This window comes from Agelaius phoeniceus, chromosome 3, assembly GCF_051311805.1.
Source record: "Agelaius phoeniceus isolate bAgePho1 chromosome 3, bAgePho1.hap1, whole genome shotgun sequence".
Classification (NCBI taxonomy): Eukaryota; Metazoa; Chordata; class Aves; order Passeriformes; family Icteridae; genus Agelaius; species Agelaius phoeniceus.
Genome location: NC_135267.1, coordinates 87,430,851 through 87,451,981, shown reverse-complemented (window position 1 = coordinate 87,451,981; position 21,131 = coordinate 87,430,851). Strand labels below are relative to the sequence as shown.

General features: G+C 39.9%; 1 protein-coding gene across 5 annotated transcripts in view; it reads left to right on the top strand.

The window, feature by feature from the left end:
• Positions 1-21,131, top strand: part of LRFN2 (leucine rich repeat and fibronectin type III domain containing 2) — a 158,318-nt gene that overhangs the window by 107,753 nt on the left and 29,434 nt on the right. For all 5 annotated transcript variants that reach the window (XM_077175814.1, XM_054630416.2, XM_077175816.1 and 2 more), the window contains one exon: positions 9,771-11,163. In XM_077175814.1, the coding sequence (XP_077031929.1) occupies positions 9,791-11,163 (1,373 nt within the window). In that variant the 5' untranslated portion in view covers positions 9,771-9,790. The remainder of the gene's footprint in view (positions 1-9,770; positions 11,164-21,131) is intronic.

Genomic DNA, 21,131 nt, shown 5'->3' with positions numbered 1-21,131 from the left:
TTCAATGTAATTATGTAAACACTGTCCATGACACTAGATTTGTGTTAAAAAATTGTGCAGTGATATGCTTTACATGTGGAAACATCACTGTGGAAAGAGAAGGTATGAGAGTTGGGTTTTCCGTGAGGAACTTGGTGAATGATTTTTGGCAAAATATTTGGGGCAGACTGTGCCTCTTCTTACTCACTTCTTAAAACTAGGTAGAAGTTGTCTCTTTTTCAAAGTAGTCTCTTTTTCAAAGTTGTCTCTTTTTCAAAGTGCACCAGATTAAGATTCTGGTGTGCAAGTACTATTATTGCTACCAAAAATCCTCCTTTCTTTTTCCCATCCATTTACAGCTCTTTGGAAATAAGTTATCTATGTAAGCAGGTGCAACAAAGTCTACCATTTTGAAAAGCTGCTCATCTCATGGTGGAAGTAATGGGAATGTTAAATTCTCCCAAGAAACAGTAAATTATCCTCCTCTATGTGAATAAAAAAAGGGTGAAGTGCTAGAAAGAGAAATTTAATGGACAGACCTAGTTCCATCTGAAGTGAAAAGCAAGAAAGTACAGTAGAAAGTTTACCAGGATGCTGAAAGAGCCCAGAGACTGTGGAGGCCATGTGTTGTGTCATGTAATGGCATAGCAGGGTTCTCATATTTCCTTCTCAGAATTCTGCTAACTTCTCACTGACCCATGAGTCAAACACAGAGACAAGACACTGGGCTTGTATTCCCTGTAACAGGGGACCTCTGACACTAAATGCTCATGCTAACATCATTAGGAATCCTGGGGCATTCAGCAAAAGTGATTGTTTGTTTTGTTTTGGTCTTTTTTAATGTGGACTTCGAATCTGCCTTGCTTATATTTCAAAGGATTTCCAGATCTTTGTATACCACTTTGTGTGTCCAATTAAATTTATGAGAAAAAATGAGAAAAAAGATCTTTTAGTTTTAATATGCCTTGGATTTCCTACCAGTGTCTCTCTGCATGTAGGTTATACATGAAAGAAAAACTGCAGTCTGCACTCCAAATAAAGAATACTTCCTATGGAATATTGGACAGACTTTGTCTCTAGAGCTGAACAAAGGGTCAATTAAAAAAAAAAAAGCAACAGTCCCAGATAAAGAAGAGAATCCCAATTCTAATTATCCTGCTCTTCCTTTGATGTGCAAAGAAATAAGAATGCATAAAGACTTTTATGAGAATTAAAGTAAGCTCAAGATAAAATTACCTGAGGATTTTCTGTTGTGGCCCAGAGCCAAGGGGAATTTGGATTCAGACCATGAGAAGAGGCCTTCAGTGGTATTTGCAGAAAGCAGTAGGGTCTGGTGATGGACATTTATGTTTCTTGCCACAGGCAGTTCTCTGAGAGAACCGCTCCTTAGCACCTTTGCAGCTTCTGTGTGTGTTCAAAATGACTAAGAAATAGAGTAACTGGTAACTTCTCTACTGTGCTGATAAAGCAAAATGGAAGATTGCTGTTAAGAACAAGATAAATAAATGAACTGAATGGCTAAAAATAGCAGAGGGGCCAAGCTTAGCTGACTCATGAGCTTGTAGATGAAGTCTGATAGAGACTGGCACACAGCATTAAAATAGGATAAATGTCGACGGCCATTAAATGAACAATCAAAAATGAATGGACCTTCAAATGGTCTGTGGGAGAAAAAAACCAAACCAGCCCAAGCCATTTATAATTAGTGGTCAAGCCATTTACAATTAGTGGTGTTGAAAACACTATTCCTCTTCTCCTGTGTATCTGTCATGGGAAATCACCATCCTGCACAGTGACTGCACTGGAAAGCTCTAGGAAACTGCCCAGAGAGACCTGTTGCTGATGCAACACACCTAAGTGTGTCTCTTTACCAAACATACACACTAGGATTTTCTAAATGACCTCTTTGTCTTCAGTTTGTTTTTGTATGCCTACAAGTAACTGCCTACACATTTAAATTTTGTGAATTACCAAAAATCATCCATGTAGCTAAGCACTGTTTTGTGCCAACAAATCAGGCAGCTAAAGCCCGTGCTTTCCAGTCAGTGAAGGTAGAATGATACAAGCACAACTTTTTTCACAGGTAAAATCACACTAGTCAACAAAATCTGGCTATGATTATTAAGGTTATAATTTGCCATTCACAAGTTCTGAATAGAGCTATATACTTTTGTTCTATTTTGTCAGAGGTTTTGCCCACTGGCAGGTATCAGCCCATGTGACAAAACTTGTTTGTAAGATTATTCATGTTTCATGAGACTACTTTAAGAAAGTCATTAGATGAAGCATTCAGAATACTTGTTCCTAGTGTTTCTGAAATGAAATGTTTTAATTTGGAAACCATGCGTTTCACGTACATATTTTTCTAAACTACAATGTTTAATAAATGAGTAAATCAAGCATGCCTACTGGATTTATGCTACAGGACTGAATTAATTTAGTTACTACAATCAGCACTCAGCGATTAAAAATTGAACAGGAAGCTTCAAGGCAGATACAAATGAGACTGACCTTGGCATTGCAGGTAGGCATCATTCTAGAGTAAAAATTTCCATCTTCTGCAGCACGAGAAATTTAGGCTAATTGCTGAGAGGAATTTTAGGCACACATTTCTTTTGCTCTGTTCTCTGTATGTGCAGGAAAGCTTTTTAATCTCAGCTTCAAGTGGAATGATGCCAGATCAGACCAGGTCTAGAGATTAGTCATAGAGATTAGTCATAGGAAGTAGTGGCACCTGTACCCTTTGGATGGAAACTAGAAGCAAGACCAGTTTCCAAAGGATGTGTGTCCCTAACTGACCAAGTCCTCGAATCATAGCATGACTGTGGAACAAGTTCACTGCTTATCAGACAATGGAGAACCTGCACAGCTCAGACCATCTTAACAGCAGAGTGGACTGTTGTCTAAAAAGGCTGAAATTGGGATAAAGCCTTTTCAGTAGGCAAAATGTTAATAATGTTGATAATGTATGTCTTCCATGTGGATACTCTGATTCCAAACATAAGGTGGGCACAACGATGCATAATGTCCTTCACAGAAGACTAACAAAGCTAACCAAGTGTCTCTCCTCTGCTTTCATGAAACTTACTATATTTTGTATTCTTGAAAAGTGAGAGTAGTAAATAATTCTGAGGCTTCTGCACTTCAGATTTTATGTGATGTGATGAAAATGTCCCAAATGTATTATGGGGAAGTGCCAGACAGGCAGATGCTCAGAAGTACACAGAATGTGTTCACTAAGTTTTATTTTCTCACAAAATGAGTCTCAAAATCTTGACTAATTTTGCACATTTCTTAAAACCAAATGGCTTATTTCAGCCGAGTGCTAGCAGCAATAATGAAGAGTGATCTAACAGATTTATACTTGGTTTCTTCTTTACTTAAGAGCTCTTGCTACATTTCTTAGGAGCTAGGATGTAAGTTCAGAGTGGATCTAAGTGCTCTAGGGTCACTAAGGCTGCTAGACACACACACTGCCCAGCCATCAGGGACATCTTTGTCAGAGAAGCTAAAAGACATAAAATATTTCTCCTGGATCAATACCACCGTGAAAAATGAAAATCCTTATGTACATACATATTTCTCAGAATTTCTTCTAAGAAAGTATCTCTATCCCAGCTGAAACCAGGACAGTGAGCACATACACATTAGTACTCAAAATACCCTTTCCATATACGGTGCAAGAAAGTGACTCTAGGAAGAAATTTGTACCATGTTTTCCAAGAGCTCAACGAAGAAGCATTTGCTAGTAGGTTAATTATATCAAACAGAAACAAAATTTTTGACTGATTCTGAAATTTGTCTGATAAGATTTGGGATTACTATTGTCTTTAAGTGTTATATGTTAAAAGTTCATAAAAGTGTCCAAGGGTTGTTTTTTTATTTCCTAAGTAACCTGAAATGTGAAGAGGTTACTAATTGCAGAGATTAAGTCTGTTGGACCATTAGCATATGGATTTGTTCTTTTAGGATGTATGGAAAATACTGCTTTTAATGGAAGAAATTAGCTACTTTAGTAAACCAGGAGAGATGAAAGCTACATTGATAATCTGGGCTTTTGACAGATGCATTATTTCCATCTTGGTAGTGGTAAGGAATTGGGTAATCTTAGTATTTAAAAGAAGAAATAACATGACTGGTGGCAGGAAAATATTAGGAAAGCATTATGAAAATATCAGAAAAGCTTTCCAAGAATGCACACATAGAGACACAGGTCTTGACCATGAAAGACTGAATGAGAACAGTATCTTCCTGTGTGAGAAAGCTCTGCCTAAGAAAATATTTGGTTATTTCCTTGGGATCAGTTGAATGGATTAAATCAGCCTTTGCAGAGTGAGCCATCTTGGAAATCAGCTTTTGTGCATTATCCTTACTTCTGTTCTGGATCCAGTTATAACCAGTGTTTTAAGGACTGCAACCTTTACAAAAAATGTTCTTACATTTAGGACCATCCTGTGAGGCAATTTTGCTTGGACACATCCACCCCTTTAGCCTAGCTCTTCCTAAATACTGGCAAGCTAAAACTGCTTCCATGCTAGGGAGCACAGAGCAGGTAGGAGGGACTCCCAGCTGCTTGGAAATGTGAAAACAATACAACAGCACTCAAAAGGATCAAACCACATAAATAAACCTCATGGTGGTAAAGGGGTGAAAAATATTTTTAGTGCAACCTTGCAATGGCTGCAATATTCAAGAAAACAGTTATACAAAGGGCAATAAAATTGATACACTTTACCCAGAGTTCCCTGTTTTCTGTTACTGTGGAAACAGTATCAGTCACATTAATATGGGTGGAGTTTCATATAGACAAGTACCTGGAGAAATGTGCTCTTGCAAATGTTCCCTCTTTGTGTGTAAAAGGTAAGGTGGCTGGAGCAAGCAAGCAGTTCATGTGCTAGAGCTATTCTTTTTTTTCAAAGAAACCAGATCCTTAAAAGGCCTAGCCAAAACCTCCACTGCATTGTCTGTATGCACCTGATGAAGATCAGCTTTATCCCCAAAGAATGCAGGAGTCTAGGCAAGCAAAAAATACAAAAGATCAACAAAAGCAGTGTTGGTTGTCCTGATTTTGAGCCTATAAGCTGCTAGGTGCAAATTGACTTTAAACACTGCTCACAAAGCCAGCAGTGGCCTAACACCAAGCCTTGTCCTAACACCTAATACTTGGCCTTACACCAAGTGTTTCCATGGATGTGCTACCGAGGACACATCCAGATACAGAGATATTTACTTTCCTTATGGCCATTGCAATTGTTTGGTAAGTGAAGCATAAACTGCTTTTATGGATCAGGGAAAACACGAAACATACCTTTCCACACAGGTTTTTGGTGATGCAAGGGATTAAGGAGTAAGTTTTGTCCTGACATAGTCCCATCCTCTTTTATGCCTTGTTGATTAAACTGCTTTTGGAAATAGGTGTGCAACTTCACCTGTCACTGCAATCCCTCAAGCTCTGCACTGAGGGTAGATTTCTTAGTCACTTAAGTTCACTTAAAACAGAGATAAGAGAAGATAAAGAACAAAGAAAAGGGCAGCTCTCAGTAAAGAAAACCTAGTTCCTCCACAGCACCTACAAAACTGAAAGGAGGTATCTAAGCTCACCCATACAGTCCCTGGAGCCTGGGTCCCAGGGTGCTTGGAAACCGTAGAATCAGAGCCACTACCCATCCATTTCTCCTTTTTAAATTTTTTCTTTCTCTCCCTTTTCCAAGCCTTTATGCTGCATATTATTTGTCTGACAGTTACCTTGCGCTTGGCACTGTGGAAGGCAAAGGTTACTGGAATATAAATGCAAAGTTCAATGAATATAGAAATAAAAAATGCCTTGGAGGTGTTGCTGAAATGAGATGCCAAATCCCAGAATTTGTATCTTTATGAGGAAATTTGAATACAAAACACCAAGTTTTATGGCTCTTGCACATATTAATTCATACCAATCCATGTTCTAAGAGGACTAAAGGGGCTATTTTTCATCTTGGGCTGAGACAGGAACTCTTCCAGATTTACTGACTTGCTATGAGAAATATGCTTTATCAGGCTGATAGATATCTTTAAAATGTAAATCAGAATGGTGAGCTTATCACAAGACTGCCATTAGCAGCTTATAAAATTCTTGGTGCTGCAGTTAACAAGAGATTTTGTGAACAAGGTGAGCATACTGGTCAGCAAAAACAGACCCGAAACTTGATACTTTATTTTCTGTCTTGCAAGAAAATTACCAGAAATAAAATCAAAACAATTTTTATTACACATCCATCTCCTTGGCAACTAGCAATTACCATGGCTTTGTGGGATGGTCTATATTTTAAAGGATATTATTATAATTGTGCAGGCTCAAGAATTGCAGTATTACCTGGAATCATCCCTAGAAGTGCTCAAGTCCAGGCTGGATGGGGCTCTGAGCAACCTGGTCTTGTGAAAGGTGTCCCTTGACGAGTAGGTCGGAGCTAGATGATCTTCAAGGTCCCTTCCAACCCAAACCATTCTATCATTCTATTAGTCTATGAATTCTTACCTCACCTTTGGCCCAAGTGCTTTGTCTGTCTGGAGAGAGAAAGGAAAATCATTTGCCCAATGGAAGTCCCACATTTTCTCCTTAAGGAGTCCTGTCCATTTCTGTTGTCTCCAGTGCCCTATAGGAAGTCCTTTTGGTTTATACCCTCTTCATGGAATTGTGAACTGTACCCTTCAGGATTACATTGTAGAGAAACTCAGGGCTTGGAAGCTTGCAATAACAATGCTAGTAAATGATCACAAAGGCCAGAAATATCCTCTGTAAACAAACAATATTTACATTAGTACTCTCAAGTGCATGCAATAGCTGGAATGACAGCGGCTGTTGCCAATTTGCCCTCTTGCTGGCAAGAGCACATGCTGCACTCTCAGTGACTTTCATGCACACGTGCAAGCTCACACAGGCAGATGATGTGCTTTCAAGCCATCCACAGATGGTTTCCCCATCAGGGCTCGCTTTGCCATTTAGGCCTCCTGCTTCACATCCTCCTCTCAGTGCTTCAATCCCTATTTTATGTAATTAAGTTCTGTTCCTCCCCCCATTTTTACTTTTTTTCCCGTGAATGCTCTTTACTCTGACGCTCAGAGTCAACCATCTCCCCAAAGCACTGTGATATTTACCAGCATCCGGAAAAAACATGGTTAGAGAATTGAGACACTTAAAGGAGACACGGCTGTCATAAGTGTGCATTCACATTTTTGAATAGATATTCAGAGGGTGGGAATCTAGATGAGGGAGAAGCTATGAAAGGGCTTATTACTAATTAACTATATCTATTTCTCCCCCTTTTAAACTGCTTTTTGTTTATCATTTCAGCTGGTAGGGTAATACACTAAATTAAAGCTGCATAATACATTTATAATTAAGACTGAAAAAGCCAATTGCCTGTTACTAAACCACCAATTGATAATATTGTAAGGGATATTTATAGCTCTTTGGTATGTATGCCACAGATTTGCATCAATAACACACTTGCTTATCTCCAAACATTTTATTCAGTAGCCCTTTATTTACTATTGAAGGTAAGATTACTCTTCTCAAGCCATCCTTTCTAAAAGTGTCTCGCTTTCATCTTGTTTGTAAAGCTCAGCAAACACAGATGCTTCAGTCATTTCCTCTGCTATGAAATAGTAATAACAGTATATAATTACCATCATCACACCATGCAGAAAACCTTGCCATAAAGAACACACTCTACATAGTTCAGCACTCATAGCATCTTGAATTTCTACAGCTCCTTCTTTCTGACTCATCTTGCATATCCTAGAGAGGAGATAACAAGCCACCTTACCCAGGGAATGAGTTGAGAAGTTTTGGGCAGAGCCCCAAACATAAGCCCTTAGGGCTCTATGCCCTATGCCATTCCTTTCACAAGAAGGTAGAGCAAGACCTGTTTAAAGAGCTCTTAAAAATTGTTGAAGTGATAGTTTTTGTTTTGTGTTTGGTGCATGTTACTGGGGGTTTAATAACTTGAAACATGTGCCAAGAAACTGGTAAGTGTGTGAGCACCTGCATGTTGAGAAGGGATATGGCATAGACCAAAGAGTGCTGCAAGTTTACATGGTGATTGAAAGTTAGAAGCAAAATGGCCACATTCAAAATGAGAGCCTAAATTGTGCCTGGAGCTAGTGCCATAGGGAGAGTCTTGGAGACTGGTGCACACCATCCTAGCAAAAGATGCCTGGGAGAGCCCTTACAAAAATATAGCTTTTTGTCTACCTGCCCCTTTCCTCAGAAGGAGAATGAGGGCCAGGAATGAAGGATCTACCCATTCTTCAGCCCTGCTGGATAGCAGGGCCTGGGAAAGGGATGAACAGAAAGAAAGCAAATCTTTTTTATATCCTGCTCATGTGAGAAGAATGTCAGCAAACCTGTGTAAGTAAATATTCCCAAACCTGAAGCAGGGCTTCAGCTTCTCCCAGCCACAATTGTATCTCCAAGCCAGCCCAATCATGAGTTTTGTTTATCCTTCAAAGACGCATCCTTGCAGTTTAAGCTAGAAAAGTGTGTGAGAGATCAGAAAAAAGGGAGATAATGGTGTAAGGAGGAATTGACAGGGTGCAAGGGAGGGCCATGAAGATGGGCAACAGCTTCACTGTCACTACAACAGTAGGGGTTGCAGTGTGAGAGCATGTAGTTGTCAAAAAGCTTGCCAGGGGCCTAAGGTAATCCCATCTTCCCCTGGATCCCTTCTCTTTGGAGCTAGATGCTGTCACCCTTTCCATGGTTTGCCTGAGCACAGGGTGAAACCAGGTGGCAATTACACAAGTGATTTCTGCTTCTAATGCTGTCTATCATTAATTTTATTATGAGTGGGCAAGTGACTTGCCCCAGAACTGGCCAGATAATTACATGGTCATTATTAACCACATTACTGAAGGGTGAAAATGCAGTTATTTTTATCCATAAAGTCAGCTGCTTCAACCCTAAAACTAATTGCACATTATTATGCAGCAGAAAGTAATTATTATAGATACTGATTCTAGTTTCTGCTCCCAAAGAAGCAGACACTATTTCAAATGAAATCTTTCAGGATTTTTAATAAGCCTTGCAATCTGTGTTGAAGAAAGAAAGAGAGAGAGAGAGATTGAAAGAGAGAAAGACAGCAAGAAAGAAATAAAGGGAGAAAGAAAGAAAGAGAGAAAGAGAGAAAGAAAGAAAGAAAGAAAGGGAGAAAGAAAGAAAGAAAGAGAGAAAGGGAGAGAAAAAGAAAGAAAGAAAGAAAGAAAGAAAGAAAGAAAGAAAGAAAGAAAGAAAGAAAGAAAGAAAGAAAGAAAGAAAGAAAGAAAGAAAGAAAGAAAGAAAGAAAGAAAGAAAGAAAGAAAGAAAGAAAGAAAGAAAGAAAGAAAGAAAGAAAGAAAGAAAGAAAGAAAGAAAGAAAGAAAGAAAGAAAGAAAGAAAGAAAGAAAGAAAGAAAGAAAGAAAGAAAGAAAGAAAGAAAGAAAGAAAGAAAGAAAGAAAGAAAGAAAGAAAGAAAGAAAGAAAGAAAGAAAGAAAGAAAGAAAGAAAGAAAGAAAGAAAGAAAGAAAGAAAGAAAGAAAGAAAGAAAGAAAGAAAGAAAGAAAGAAAGAAAGAAAGAAAGAAAGATTTTATCATGTTTTTCTAACACATAATTGTCCCATCCTGGAGGGCTGATGCTTTTAGGTTGTGACTCCTGAGAGGAGGCATCACAAAGTCTCTCTGGAGGTATATGTTAGGCAAAACATAAGAAGAAAAGCATCATAACTAGTATATCAAAATTGCTGATGTTCCTTTTCACTCTTTTTGTTTCTTCCAGGTACTGTTGCGTGATTTACAATGGAAAAATTGCTCTGCGGCATCCTGGTGTTTGGAATGGCTGTCACAGTCAACGCTTGTCCCAAATATTGTGTCTGTCAGAACCTGTCTGAGTCACTGGGGACTCTGTGTCCCTCCAAGGGTCTCCTTTTTGTACCTCTGGACATAGATCGAAGGACTGTTGAACTCCGTCTTGGTGGCAACTTCATTATCAATATCAGCCGACAGGATTTTGCCAATATGTCTGGACTTGTTGACCTTACTTTGTCCAGAAACACCATTAGTTACATACAGCCCTACTCTTTCACCGACTTGGAGAGCCTTCGGTCTTTACATCTGGACAGCAACAGGTTGCCTGAGATTGAAGAGGATACTTTAAGAGGTTTAATTAACCTTCAGCATTTGATTTTAAACAACAACCAACTAAGCAGCATTTCTGATGACGCCTTTGAGGATTTTTTACTGACATTGGAAGACTTAGACCTGTCCTACAATAACCTCCGAAGCATTCCCTGGGAATCTATAAGAAAGATGATAAACTTGCACCAGCTCAGTTTAGATCACAACCTAATAGATTATATAACAGAGGGGACATTTGCAGATCTTCAGAAATTGGCCAGATTGGATCTAACATCCAACAGACTTCAGAAGCTCCCCCCTGACCCTATATTTGCCAGATCACAAGTAATTCCTTTGGTTGTTACCCCATTTTCACCACCTCTGTCCCTCAGCTTTGGGGGAAATCCACTGCATTGCAACTGTGAGTTGCTGTGGTTAAGGCGGCTTGACAGAGACGACGATATGGAAACCTGTGCTTCTCCTCCAAGTCTGAAGGGAAGGTACTTCTGGTACGTACGCGAGGAGGAATTTGTTTGTGAGCCCCCTCTTATTACACAACATACTCACAAGCTGCTGGTCTTGGAAGGGCAAACTGCCACGCTGAAGTGCAAAGCCATTGGGGATCCCACTCCCATCATTCACTGGGTGGCCCCCGATGACCGTCTCATCGGAAACTCCTCGAGGACGGCTGTCTATGACAATGGCACCTTAGATATACACATCACCACCTCCAAGGACTACGGAACTTTCACATGCATAGCAGCCAATGCTGCAGGAGAGTCCACTGCAACAATCGAACTCTCAATTGTCCAGCTCCCCCATCTTAGCAACGGCACAGGCAAAGCAGCTCCACCGAAATCCAGGCTCTCGGACATCACCAGCTCCACCAAGTCCAATCGTGGCGAAACAAAAGGTCCCCCAGAAAGGGCTGTCCTGGTGTCAGATGTGACCACTACCTCAGCTTTGGTCAAGTGGACAGTCAGCAAGTCGGCCCCTCGGGTAAAAATGTATCAGCTGCAGTATAACTGCTCGGATGATGAAGTCCTGATCTACAGGTAAATGCATTTTTTGTTTGGTCCTCTGATGATGGCAGGGGGTGGAAATCAACATAAGAAGTCTTTTGCTCTTTGGCTTTTTACTGATTTGACTTGGAACTAAGATGGCACTGTGACCAGTAGCATTAGTGGTATTTGATAAATTTACATTCTCTCTGTCAGTTTGCCTGTTCGTCTGTTCATTGCTTTTTTATCCAAGTCACACATTGCAAATCTCTGTAGTACTCATTTTCCAACAGCTGTTTTCTGTAAAATTTTCAATTTGGGAAAAAATAGTACTGCAGTTGGTAGCCTCCTTAGTAGGCTTAACAAAGAAAGGAAAACTTGAAGACTAGAAGTCAGAAATTTCCCTTTCCACCTCCTGTAGGTGGGATTGAAACAGACTACTTAGAGAGGAAGCAACGTGGGAGGAAGTTTGTGCTGTCTACCCATAACACAGGCTCTAATTATTCTGTGATTCAAGATCTGGGGTTGCTAACAAGACATTTTTCACCTATATGATAAAGCTTGTTTCTTATTTCACTAACATCTGTTCTACACAACCATAATGGCTGAAAACTTTGGAGCACCTAGTTTTTTATACCATATTAAATGCAAGAAGAGGTGGATATAATTTCAAAAGCAAACCCTGAATCTTCCTTATGATCTTCCAGTTCCACACCTCCTCTGACTTCAAATGATGTAAAGCAGGAATCGCTCTTGCAGTGAAGCAGCAATAAATTTTTAGGGACTAAAAATGTGTAGGAACAGTACAGGAAAACAGTACTACTGGTTTTTCCTTGTGTAATGGAAGAATGATTGACATATTCATGCTAATGATGAATCCCTAGAAACCACCTTGTCCTTCCTTTTTATTGCAAAGTTTCATTGAACTGAACTGTATCTTTGGTCGTATATGATCTATCAGCAAAAGTCAGAATCTTATGGAAGAATAGAACCAAACATATCAACTCTTATAACTTTATAAGCATCCTGAAGCAGTGAAGAAAAATTTGATCTGCTAGAGATATAATGGGGTTTGGGGTTTGAACCTAATTTGAGAATAAACTGTGGCCAAATTATAGTCAAAGGCATTGATTTCCATGGTAGGTTTGGTGTTATTGCCTGATGGCTAGTCTGTTCTTCTGCTGCCTGCAGGGAGAGCCGAGGCACTCACCAAGTCATGGTACTTAGCCTCCAGATCCCACAACAAGCCTTGTTATTTTCTTCTTTACCACAGGGTGGTTTTCTTCAGCATGAGGGAGTCAAAAGGAGAGGTAGTAAACATTCATGTGACATTTTTCCCTCACCCTTCTACAATGAAACCTAATTTTAAAGCTTCTCCAGAACAGAATGTTTAGTTGACATGGACAAAAGTTTGTGCCAACAATACCTTTATCTGAGTCAGCTGTAGAACAGAAAGAATGAAGTGATCAATATAGCCACTCCAAATTCATGCACTCATTGTCAAAATCAGGAATATTGACCAGCAAGTCCAAAAAACATTTTTTAAAGGATATTTATTCAAATACTGAAATAATCTGAGGAAATTCAGTTCTGTCCACCTCCATTCCTCAATTATAAAAATATCTTGAAATAAATCAATTAGAAAGTGAAAATTATTTCTTTTTCTCTGGCTAATGTACAATGGAACCAGTGTGTTAGCTTTGGGAATTGCAACTATGTGGAATTAAGCAGAATGAAAGGATGAGATAAAGTAATGATACAGTATTAGGAATAGAATGGAAGAAAACATGCTAGTGCATTTTTTTTTCCCAAAGCAATGCTTTTGGCAGGAGCTCAGCAGTAATTAAGATCTTAAGCACAGTGTAAGGCTGAAAAACACTCTGAAAGATGTATAAGTCATATGTTCATTGAAAAATTAATTTGGCCCAGTGAACAGGAATATTCCTGCAACCAGAAAGAGAAGTTTGCAGGGGTTGTCAGATGTTGGAAGTTGGATGTGTCAGTTTTCCTGGGAGGAGGATGGCCGGGGTTAAAAAAAACAAACCATGCAAAACCACTGACATGCAGCCTAGGAGCTGGATGGGTGAGAATTGGGTGCACAGTGAAGAAAGATGGCATCTTGCCAGCCTGGTCTAGAACTAAAAGTTGCTGTCAAGATTTTAGGCACCCCTAAAAGTTTGGTCCTTTGCTGCTTTATTTCATTGTGGCTCAGTTTTTCAGAAGCTCAGTGAGGAGAGTGTTATTTTGAAAAATCTCCCATCAGGCCTTTTTTAAGGATTCACTGATGATGCATAGTTCTTTTCATTCATAGCTCTCAAAAGCACTTCACCAAAGAAAACTTTTTTTTTTTTTTCTCTGCATTTTGCACCAGGGAAAAATGAAGCCTAGAAAGATGAAGTGATTGTCCAGAGTCTGAGAGTTAATCAATGGTACTCATAATATCAAAACCAGTCCTTACAACTTCCAGTCAGGGAACCACTCAGTCCCTTAGAGTTAATTAACTAAAGCTGTTTTGCTTTAATTGGTCAGATGCATATCACTGCAATGAGTGTGTGGAAAAACCTAAGGGAAAAGGATTTCTACAGTGCTTTGCTCCATAAAATGCTGTGTATGTGCTAAATGGGACGTGATACTGCTTAGCTGCTGAAATGATGGGCACTTAATATACGCTAAGACAGTCGGTATTCCAGGACTGAGACACATCAGCTGTGCTCAGCTTTTAGGAATCCTGCTTCACCAGCAAGAAATGTGTGCACAAAAGACAGAAATCTGCTGCTCTCTCTGCTAAGAATTTTTCATGGACATTGTACTCATTGTGAAAGAGTGAAAGCAGAAGTTCTCCCGTCCCCATTGGTATCAACATTTTTCCTGATCATTACCCAGGACACCAGTCCCATTTCCCCTTCCGTGCCAGCTGTGATTTTCCACTGTCAGGATGGTGCAAAAGGAGAATACAGTAGGGTGCAATGGCTCAATAAAAATTCAAGTTTTGGGACATTCTGGCAAATGTTGTCTGCTGGGCCTCCCATTTGTACTGAGCTGAAATGGTACCAGAATGTGAAGTTTGGCTTTGGACATACCAATGCCATTATAATGAAGATTAGCTGGAGGAACACTGTTTGTCTGCTTTCCCATCTGACCTTCCCTTGTATTTGCTATCTCAGGGCCTTTGCTCAAGCTCATAGCAGGTGTTTATGCATCTCTTTCAATTCATTCAGGGTGCATATTTCTGATTGTGATTAAATGAGTAGGTCCTGGATCTGCATTCTGTGGGTTTTAATGCAGCAGTCTTTCCATTCTTTCATCTTCTCTGTAATACCAACACCAGTGCTAGTAAATCACTTTTAGCCAAGACGAGAAGCTTGTTACAAATTTCAGAACTGAAAATCATTCCTTATTTGAAGAAAAAACATGCAGAAAGAATAGCCAATGTCCAATAGAGAAAGGGATGGAAGAAGACCAAGGTCTATGAAGAGATGTCTGTCCTTGAACTCAGGGTTAAAGGAGTGAACACTAGGAAACCTCCTCTGTCATAAAGATCTTACCTACTCCCCTCAGTCAGGACTCCAAAGTGTTTTAGATGTGTAAAAACATCACTCTTAAGATCAGTGTGACACATGCACTGGTAAGCTTAATTAATTTGCACTGGTAAGCGACACATTACCAGCGACACATGCACTGGTAAGCTTAATTAATTTTAAATAAGGAAATGAAATGAAATATAAATGTTTAGAAAATCATATCTTTGAGCCTCAGTTTCCCATATGTAACCTGGGTGACAGCATCACCTTGCTCCATGGGGATAAACACGTTAGAAAATATTATGGAACCAGGAGCCCACATAAATAAATAGGGAGACTCGCTTTGAAGTCATTGTGTGGTCTGCAGCAACAGGGATAGTCATGAATGATTAAGATGGAGGATTACATAACTGCAACACTTGAATTCAAGTAAGGCATCTGGGGAGAGAGATTGTGTTTTTTTCATGCATAGAGCACCCTACATGATGGGGGACTGAGTCTCACTTTTGGCTGGCAGGCATTGCTGTAATATATACTTTCACTACTTTTTCAAAAGCGAATAAATCTGCAAGTGTTTTGTAGAACTTCCCAGGTCATACTGAGCCTTCTGGCTGTGTTTTGAATTAAAGCAAAGATGCAGCTATTTAAAAATGTGCATCTGAAGTGCGACACTGCCATTAGATTTATGAGACATTTAGGTCTGTTTTATTTTGTGGTATTTCATAGTAAAAGTGATGAAAACAGCTGTACAAATTAAGAATTACTGTAGTGTTATAGTCTCCCTAACTTATAAATTCTGCACTGGGAAAAAAAAATATTTTATATGTTTCTGAAAGCTTATTTTTTAAATATATATTTTATGTAGCAGGCAGTCGAAACATTAAAATACGAATAAATGGCTCCACATCTCCAGTTTATTTAAACAATGGCGCCATGGATTTGATTACTTAAACAATATAATAATGATTTATATTTACACAGCTCCTTTTACTGCAGCTGCTTTACAGGGTGGCTGAACAGAGATCCCCACTATCCTGTCACCTCTCAGTTAAATATTGGCTGCAGTTTAGCTATATGCAGGTGATTGTTCAGTTCCTTTTCATGAGCAAAAACAGCTTCAGCATTTGCACTCATGGATACTTTAAACTAGGGAGTAAGTAGTTAACTGAGCTTGAATTTCCCACAGCATGGTGGTATAAATATACCCATGCACTCTTCTAGTCAAGTGCATGTCAATAAGAAAGTGCTTCATGACTGAGGTGCTGCAGACTTCAGGAATATCTAATTCACATAAGGAGGCTCTCTCAAGCAGCAGTGCCACATTGAGCATCAGAGAGGATGCCATTGTCTAATCCTTCTTGCAAGGAAAGCCTATAGTGTGTAGATCTACCAGCTGAAGACTGAAAACAAAGGAAGCCCTGTCCTGTTGCTGGTAGGGCAAATTGTCTCAACAGCCTGATGCTGTAGCAAAGTGCGTTTATGTCATTTTGTGTCTGAGGAATGTTAGAAACACAGAGTACTGGTTAGCTTTAGCAAAGGACAGAGGATTCATTTATTCCGAAAGACCCGAATATCTGTCCTTGTGATTTGGTCACTGGGCTCAGACAAATAAAGATTTGCAGATAAATGTCTGCCACACTTCTACCCAATTTTCAGTTCCACCCATCTCCAACCTCACTAGGCACTGACCTGCCTCCATGGCTCACACCTGGAGCAAAATTCCTGACTTAGACTCAGCATATGAGCTGGGCTATTCCAGATGCATTATATGCAGGATACAACCCTTGATTTCGCCAAAGCATTTACATATTTAAACATTAAATTAAACAACAACTAGGAGGGAGGACAGCACATGAAGATGTTAATCAGCATGTATTAATCTTTTATATTTGACAGGTAGAGAGCGCCAATTTATAAAAATAAAAACACGAAGTCACAGTCCAAAGAGAAGCAAAATTTATATAATCAGTGCAGAGGGAAGTCTGGCATGGACATTTGGTAGTTCAGACCATTTGAGAGTGGTTTTCAGCAGGAGTATCTATTGGCTTCTGGAGTACCCTCAGCAAGTGCAAGCTTGCTGCAAGGCATCAGTCATAATGAAGAAGCTGCTTTACAGATGCTTGTATTCTGGGACTGTGGGGTTTTATTTGTGTCTGCTGGAAACATTTTCATCTAGTCTTTTTTTTGTTTTCTTTCTTTTGCTGGAGGAAGTACAGGGACAGTTGTTTTTTGGGGTTGTTTTTTGCTTGGTTTTTGTTTGTGCTTGTTTTTTCCCCACCACCCCACCCTCTCTTGCAATATGAGGAATATTTAAAGAATAAATAAAAAAATGTAGTGAAAAGGAGAAAAAATACATGTATTACCAGAAAATTATACGAAATAAATATATTAAAAAATAATATATGCAAGAAAAGTAGGTGTACATCTCAGTAATGTCCCTAAATTCGTCCTAGATTGTTGTGAAAAACTATCATCCACTTGACACTTGTAAGAATCACAGAAAATGATGAGGAATCCATTGGTCAGAGCACATCCAGTTCAGGATGAGCAGAACCTGACCATGTGAATGCTGCCCAGACCATTTTCTTGTTTGATCACTGACACAGAAAAGCAAAATACTAAATAGCCCCTTATCCCTAGGGGAAATGTGCCCCTGGCATGATCATGAGACATGTATGTGAGGGCTCATGAGAAAGTGCTTGCACTGCTGCTGACCATTCTGCATGCCCCAGCAGAGCAGGGCAGGGCAGGACAGCATCTGCTCCCAGATTGGAGGCATTCCCATTTCCTTCAAAGTTTAACTCCTGCCAAATAACATTTCTTGAGGCTTGTGGAGAAGTTGTATGTGACAGCTCTACCCCCAAACTCAGCCTCAGGAGTTGAATATGAAGGCAAATTGCCTGATTCTCATCTCACCCCACATCTAGGGGTGTTGCACAATGTGGAAAGGAAATTAGAATCACTTAAGACATGCTCTCAGGCACATGATGTGATTTTTAAGGCAGTCCTGTGCGTGGCCAGGCATTGGACTTTGATGATCCTTGTGAGTCCCTTCAAACTCAGAATATTCTGTAATTCTGTGATTCAGCATGAGACAGTAGTACCTGTTTAATCTCTGTTACCAATTATTAATTCAGCTCAATAAGGCTGAGCATTCTCATTCAAGGGGAATTCAGGATGAGCTAGTTCTTGCTCATAACATCTGCCACAGCTTCTCTCTCAGATGCTGCAAATATCTGCCCCTCACAGCCTTTATTGCAATAAAAAGTTATACATCTGATTCCAAAATGAAACACTGAAATAAGATTTTTATTTAGCTTCAGGTGAGTCAACAATTTGATCTCTAAATGAAAATCTTTACCATGTCCATAATTTGTATATGTATTGCACATTTAACCACCCAAGAGGCTCTACTTCATCTCTGCATTTTCACTGCAGCAAGTTCCCAATATTCCTTTCCTTTCTGCTGCTCATCCATTGAATTCCAGTTGGTGTCAGAGATTCACTCTAATATCTTTATTTTGGGTCACATTTACTGATATCTGGGTCCTTTTAGGAGGAATGGAAAAGGTATCAGCGACCACCAAGTGTGACAACTACTCCTAGTCTTTCTAAATCTGCAGCCAAGAACATCCTCCCTCCCCTCACTTCACCCTTCATTTCAACTGGATCGCCACCAATTCAGACTACTTAGAAATCTCCTCCAAGGGTGTTGAACCAACAGTAAAACTAATGGCTGAAAAATACCTGCTTGAAGGAGAGGGTGATTTATTTTTGTCCACAGGTGTTTTGCAATAGAGTTACAAATGAAAAAAATGCTTAAAAGCATATTGTGCTCTAAAACACCACATTACTAAAATTTGCCTTGCCAGTTTGAGATAATTCTGTCCAACTGAGCTCCCACTTGCTCACGTGCAGGTTCCAGGCTGTAGGCAGGTGAAAGAGGGTGCCTTGACAGCTCCTACCTCCCCAGCTTTCTGACACCCCACCCCATACAGCTCCCACCTGAAGTCATTGCACAGCCTTTTTACCCATTTCAAAGCTGATGTGACTTTACATTCTTGGTAGGAGGGTCTTCAAAGAGAGCTCTTGCTCCTGCTGCAGTAGGCTCCTATTTCTCCTTGTCTTTCCAGTGCTGAACAGTTGAGCTCTGACTGTGAATATTGTTTTGAGGGTTGTGCAAGCAATTATATTCATTTGGTTATGTAGGACTATTTTTTCTATCAAATACATGAGACTGGACAAAAAGGATGACAGGGAAAGAATAAGTCAAAATTGCAAACACAGCCAGAACATAGTGCCTTATTTCACTGGCATAACTGCAGACTTACCTACCTAATTGCTTGGTCTGAATTTCCTATTATACCCTTTCTCTTTCACACCAGGCTTTCTGCTTGTAGGCTCAGGCTATTTTCAGAAGAAAATCTACTTTTTTCTACAATGATGGAACCGATTAACCCTAACACATAATAGCAATGATACAGCTTGTTTTCCAAGAGACATTACTTAAAAATGTAGAACTAGAAAAAGACACAGCACTGGAAAAATTTAAAAGAAGAAAAAAGAGAAGAATACAATGAACTAAATAAATTATATTATAAAGTCTTCATTAGCTTTAGCCCTTACAAGTCTGGCTATTTTTGGAGTTGCCTATAAAAGGCAGGTTTTCTGAGCAAGACATTTGCCTTCAGAGTGATAAAAAGTCTCTTTTCAGTTGATACAGTGCAAGCTGAATGCAACACTTGCTTCTCATTTAAAACTATTTTGGGGCTTCAGTTGGGATGTTGATGGTGAGTAGTCTTTGTGTTAATGCTTTGGTTAGGGAAACATGAAAGAAGAGAATTCAGACAAGCTGAGGAACTTAAAATTTTAGGCAGAAATCAGGTTCATGCTTCGTGTAATTTTTTGAGTGCTGTACTTGTAGATTTTCAATGAAGGCTTGTACTACAAATAATTTATCTTTTCTTTGTTCTTAAAAGGGCACAGGAGAAATATAGCTCAAATTTTGACTAGTAAAGAAAGAAAATATGAGGAAATGGATGTCTTTGAAAATAAGATATGGGTTATTTCATTGTCATGCCACCCTTTCCCTCAAATGTGTCTTGTTTTGCAGTCTAATATGAGGACAGTAGACATCTACCGTGTAATTCATAATAATCTGTAATAGGGCCTAGCAAAATGGTAATCCAGCCCTAGTCGAGGATAGGAGGCTAGTACTTTCATCTAAAGAAACCCTGGAACTATAATGCCATTGAGAATTGCATATGTTTAAAATGAAATGTTCTGATTTTCATAGCAGAGAAAAGCAACCCAGCCAGCCGGCTGATCTGCTCTATTGACACAGCCCTACTGACAGAGCCTCACAGCATGATCATATTAGGTCCTAGAACATTTGTCAAGAATCCAATAAAGTGGCTCTGGTCAGAAAGGAAGCAGGTTTTGGCAGAGGGCACTGTAGAGTGGAAGCAAAATTGCCTGTGTGCCACAAGAGCAGAGATGGAGACACTTGTGCTGGGCAAGGAAGAGAGATGTTAGTCTGGCATCCTTGGATAGGAAAGAGTCCACCCACTACGTGGCTACAGCCATGCTTTAGGGTGGCTGAACAATCCCTGGAGACAGCAAGGTAAGGCTATGCCCTAAGCCTCTTTTGTTCAGCTGCTCCTGGTTTACAGATTAGTTTATTTGCAGACATGAACAGTTTGAGACAGCCAGCAATAGGTGTGAATTCATACTGTATTTGCCCATCTGTCGTCCCTCCCCTTCCTCTTCCATCACTTTGAATTTGCCTAAGTGTTGTAATATATTTATTGTCTCATAATTTACTTCATTTTGACTAGAAAACAAATAAAAGTGCTATTTGCTCAACCCAATACTTTTTTTTTTTTTTTAATTATCTGTTTATTTAATCGGCTTAGTTTGTGGAACTAATTGGCTCTTATGCAGATATCCCAAACCGTGCTCTGAATTTTTCTCTCGGAGTGGGGATTGCACAGGCAGTAGCTGCCCAGTAGACATATGGGCAGCTGACAGCATCAAGACAGCCCAGCAGCAGCTCTGTCGTCTGGCAGATTGCCTCAGAGAGTCAGGCCTGATGAATCAGTCCTTCTGCTGGCGCTGGGAGCGTGGGGCACGCCTCTGCTCCAGCAGGCTGCCTCGGAATGAGAAACAAGCACAGCCCCCACGCTCCTTGAACTGCAGCCTTGGGACGGCTGGCAGTGTCCAAATGAGCTTGAATCTGGCTAATTTGGGTGCGTGGAGGCAGAGTTTCAGCTTGGTTACTCTCAGGTGAGGATGTGTCACTAGCTTGGTGCCTGCTCTTCTCTCTGCTGCAGTGTGGATTTTCACAGCCTGGAAGTGCCATGGGGAGGAATTTAACAGGGCTGCCAAGGCTGGGCAGTGGGAGAGGGGAAGAGAAAAGAAATTGGCTTGGAACTTTCTTATCTCTCTGTGCCTCTTCTCTTCTAGCCCTGAAAGGGGGCTAAATGTTCTTGTGAGCTGAGC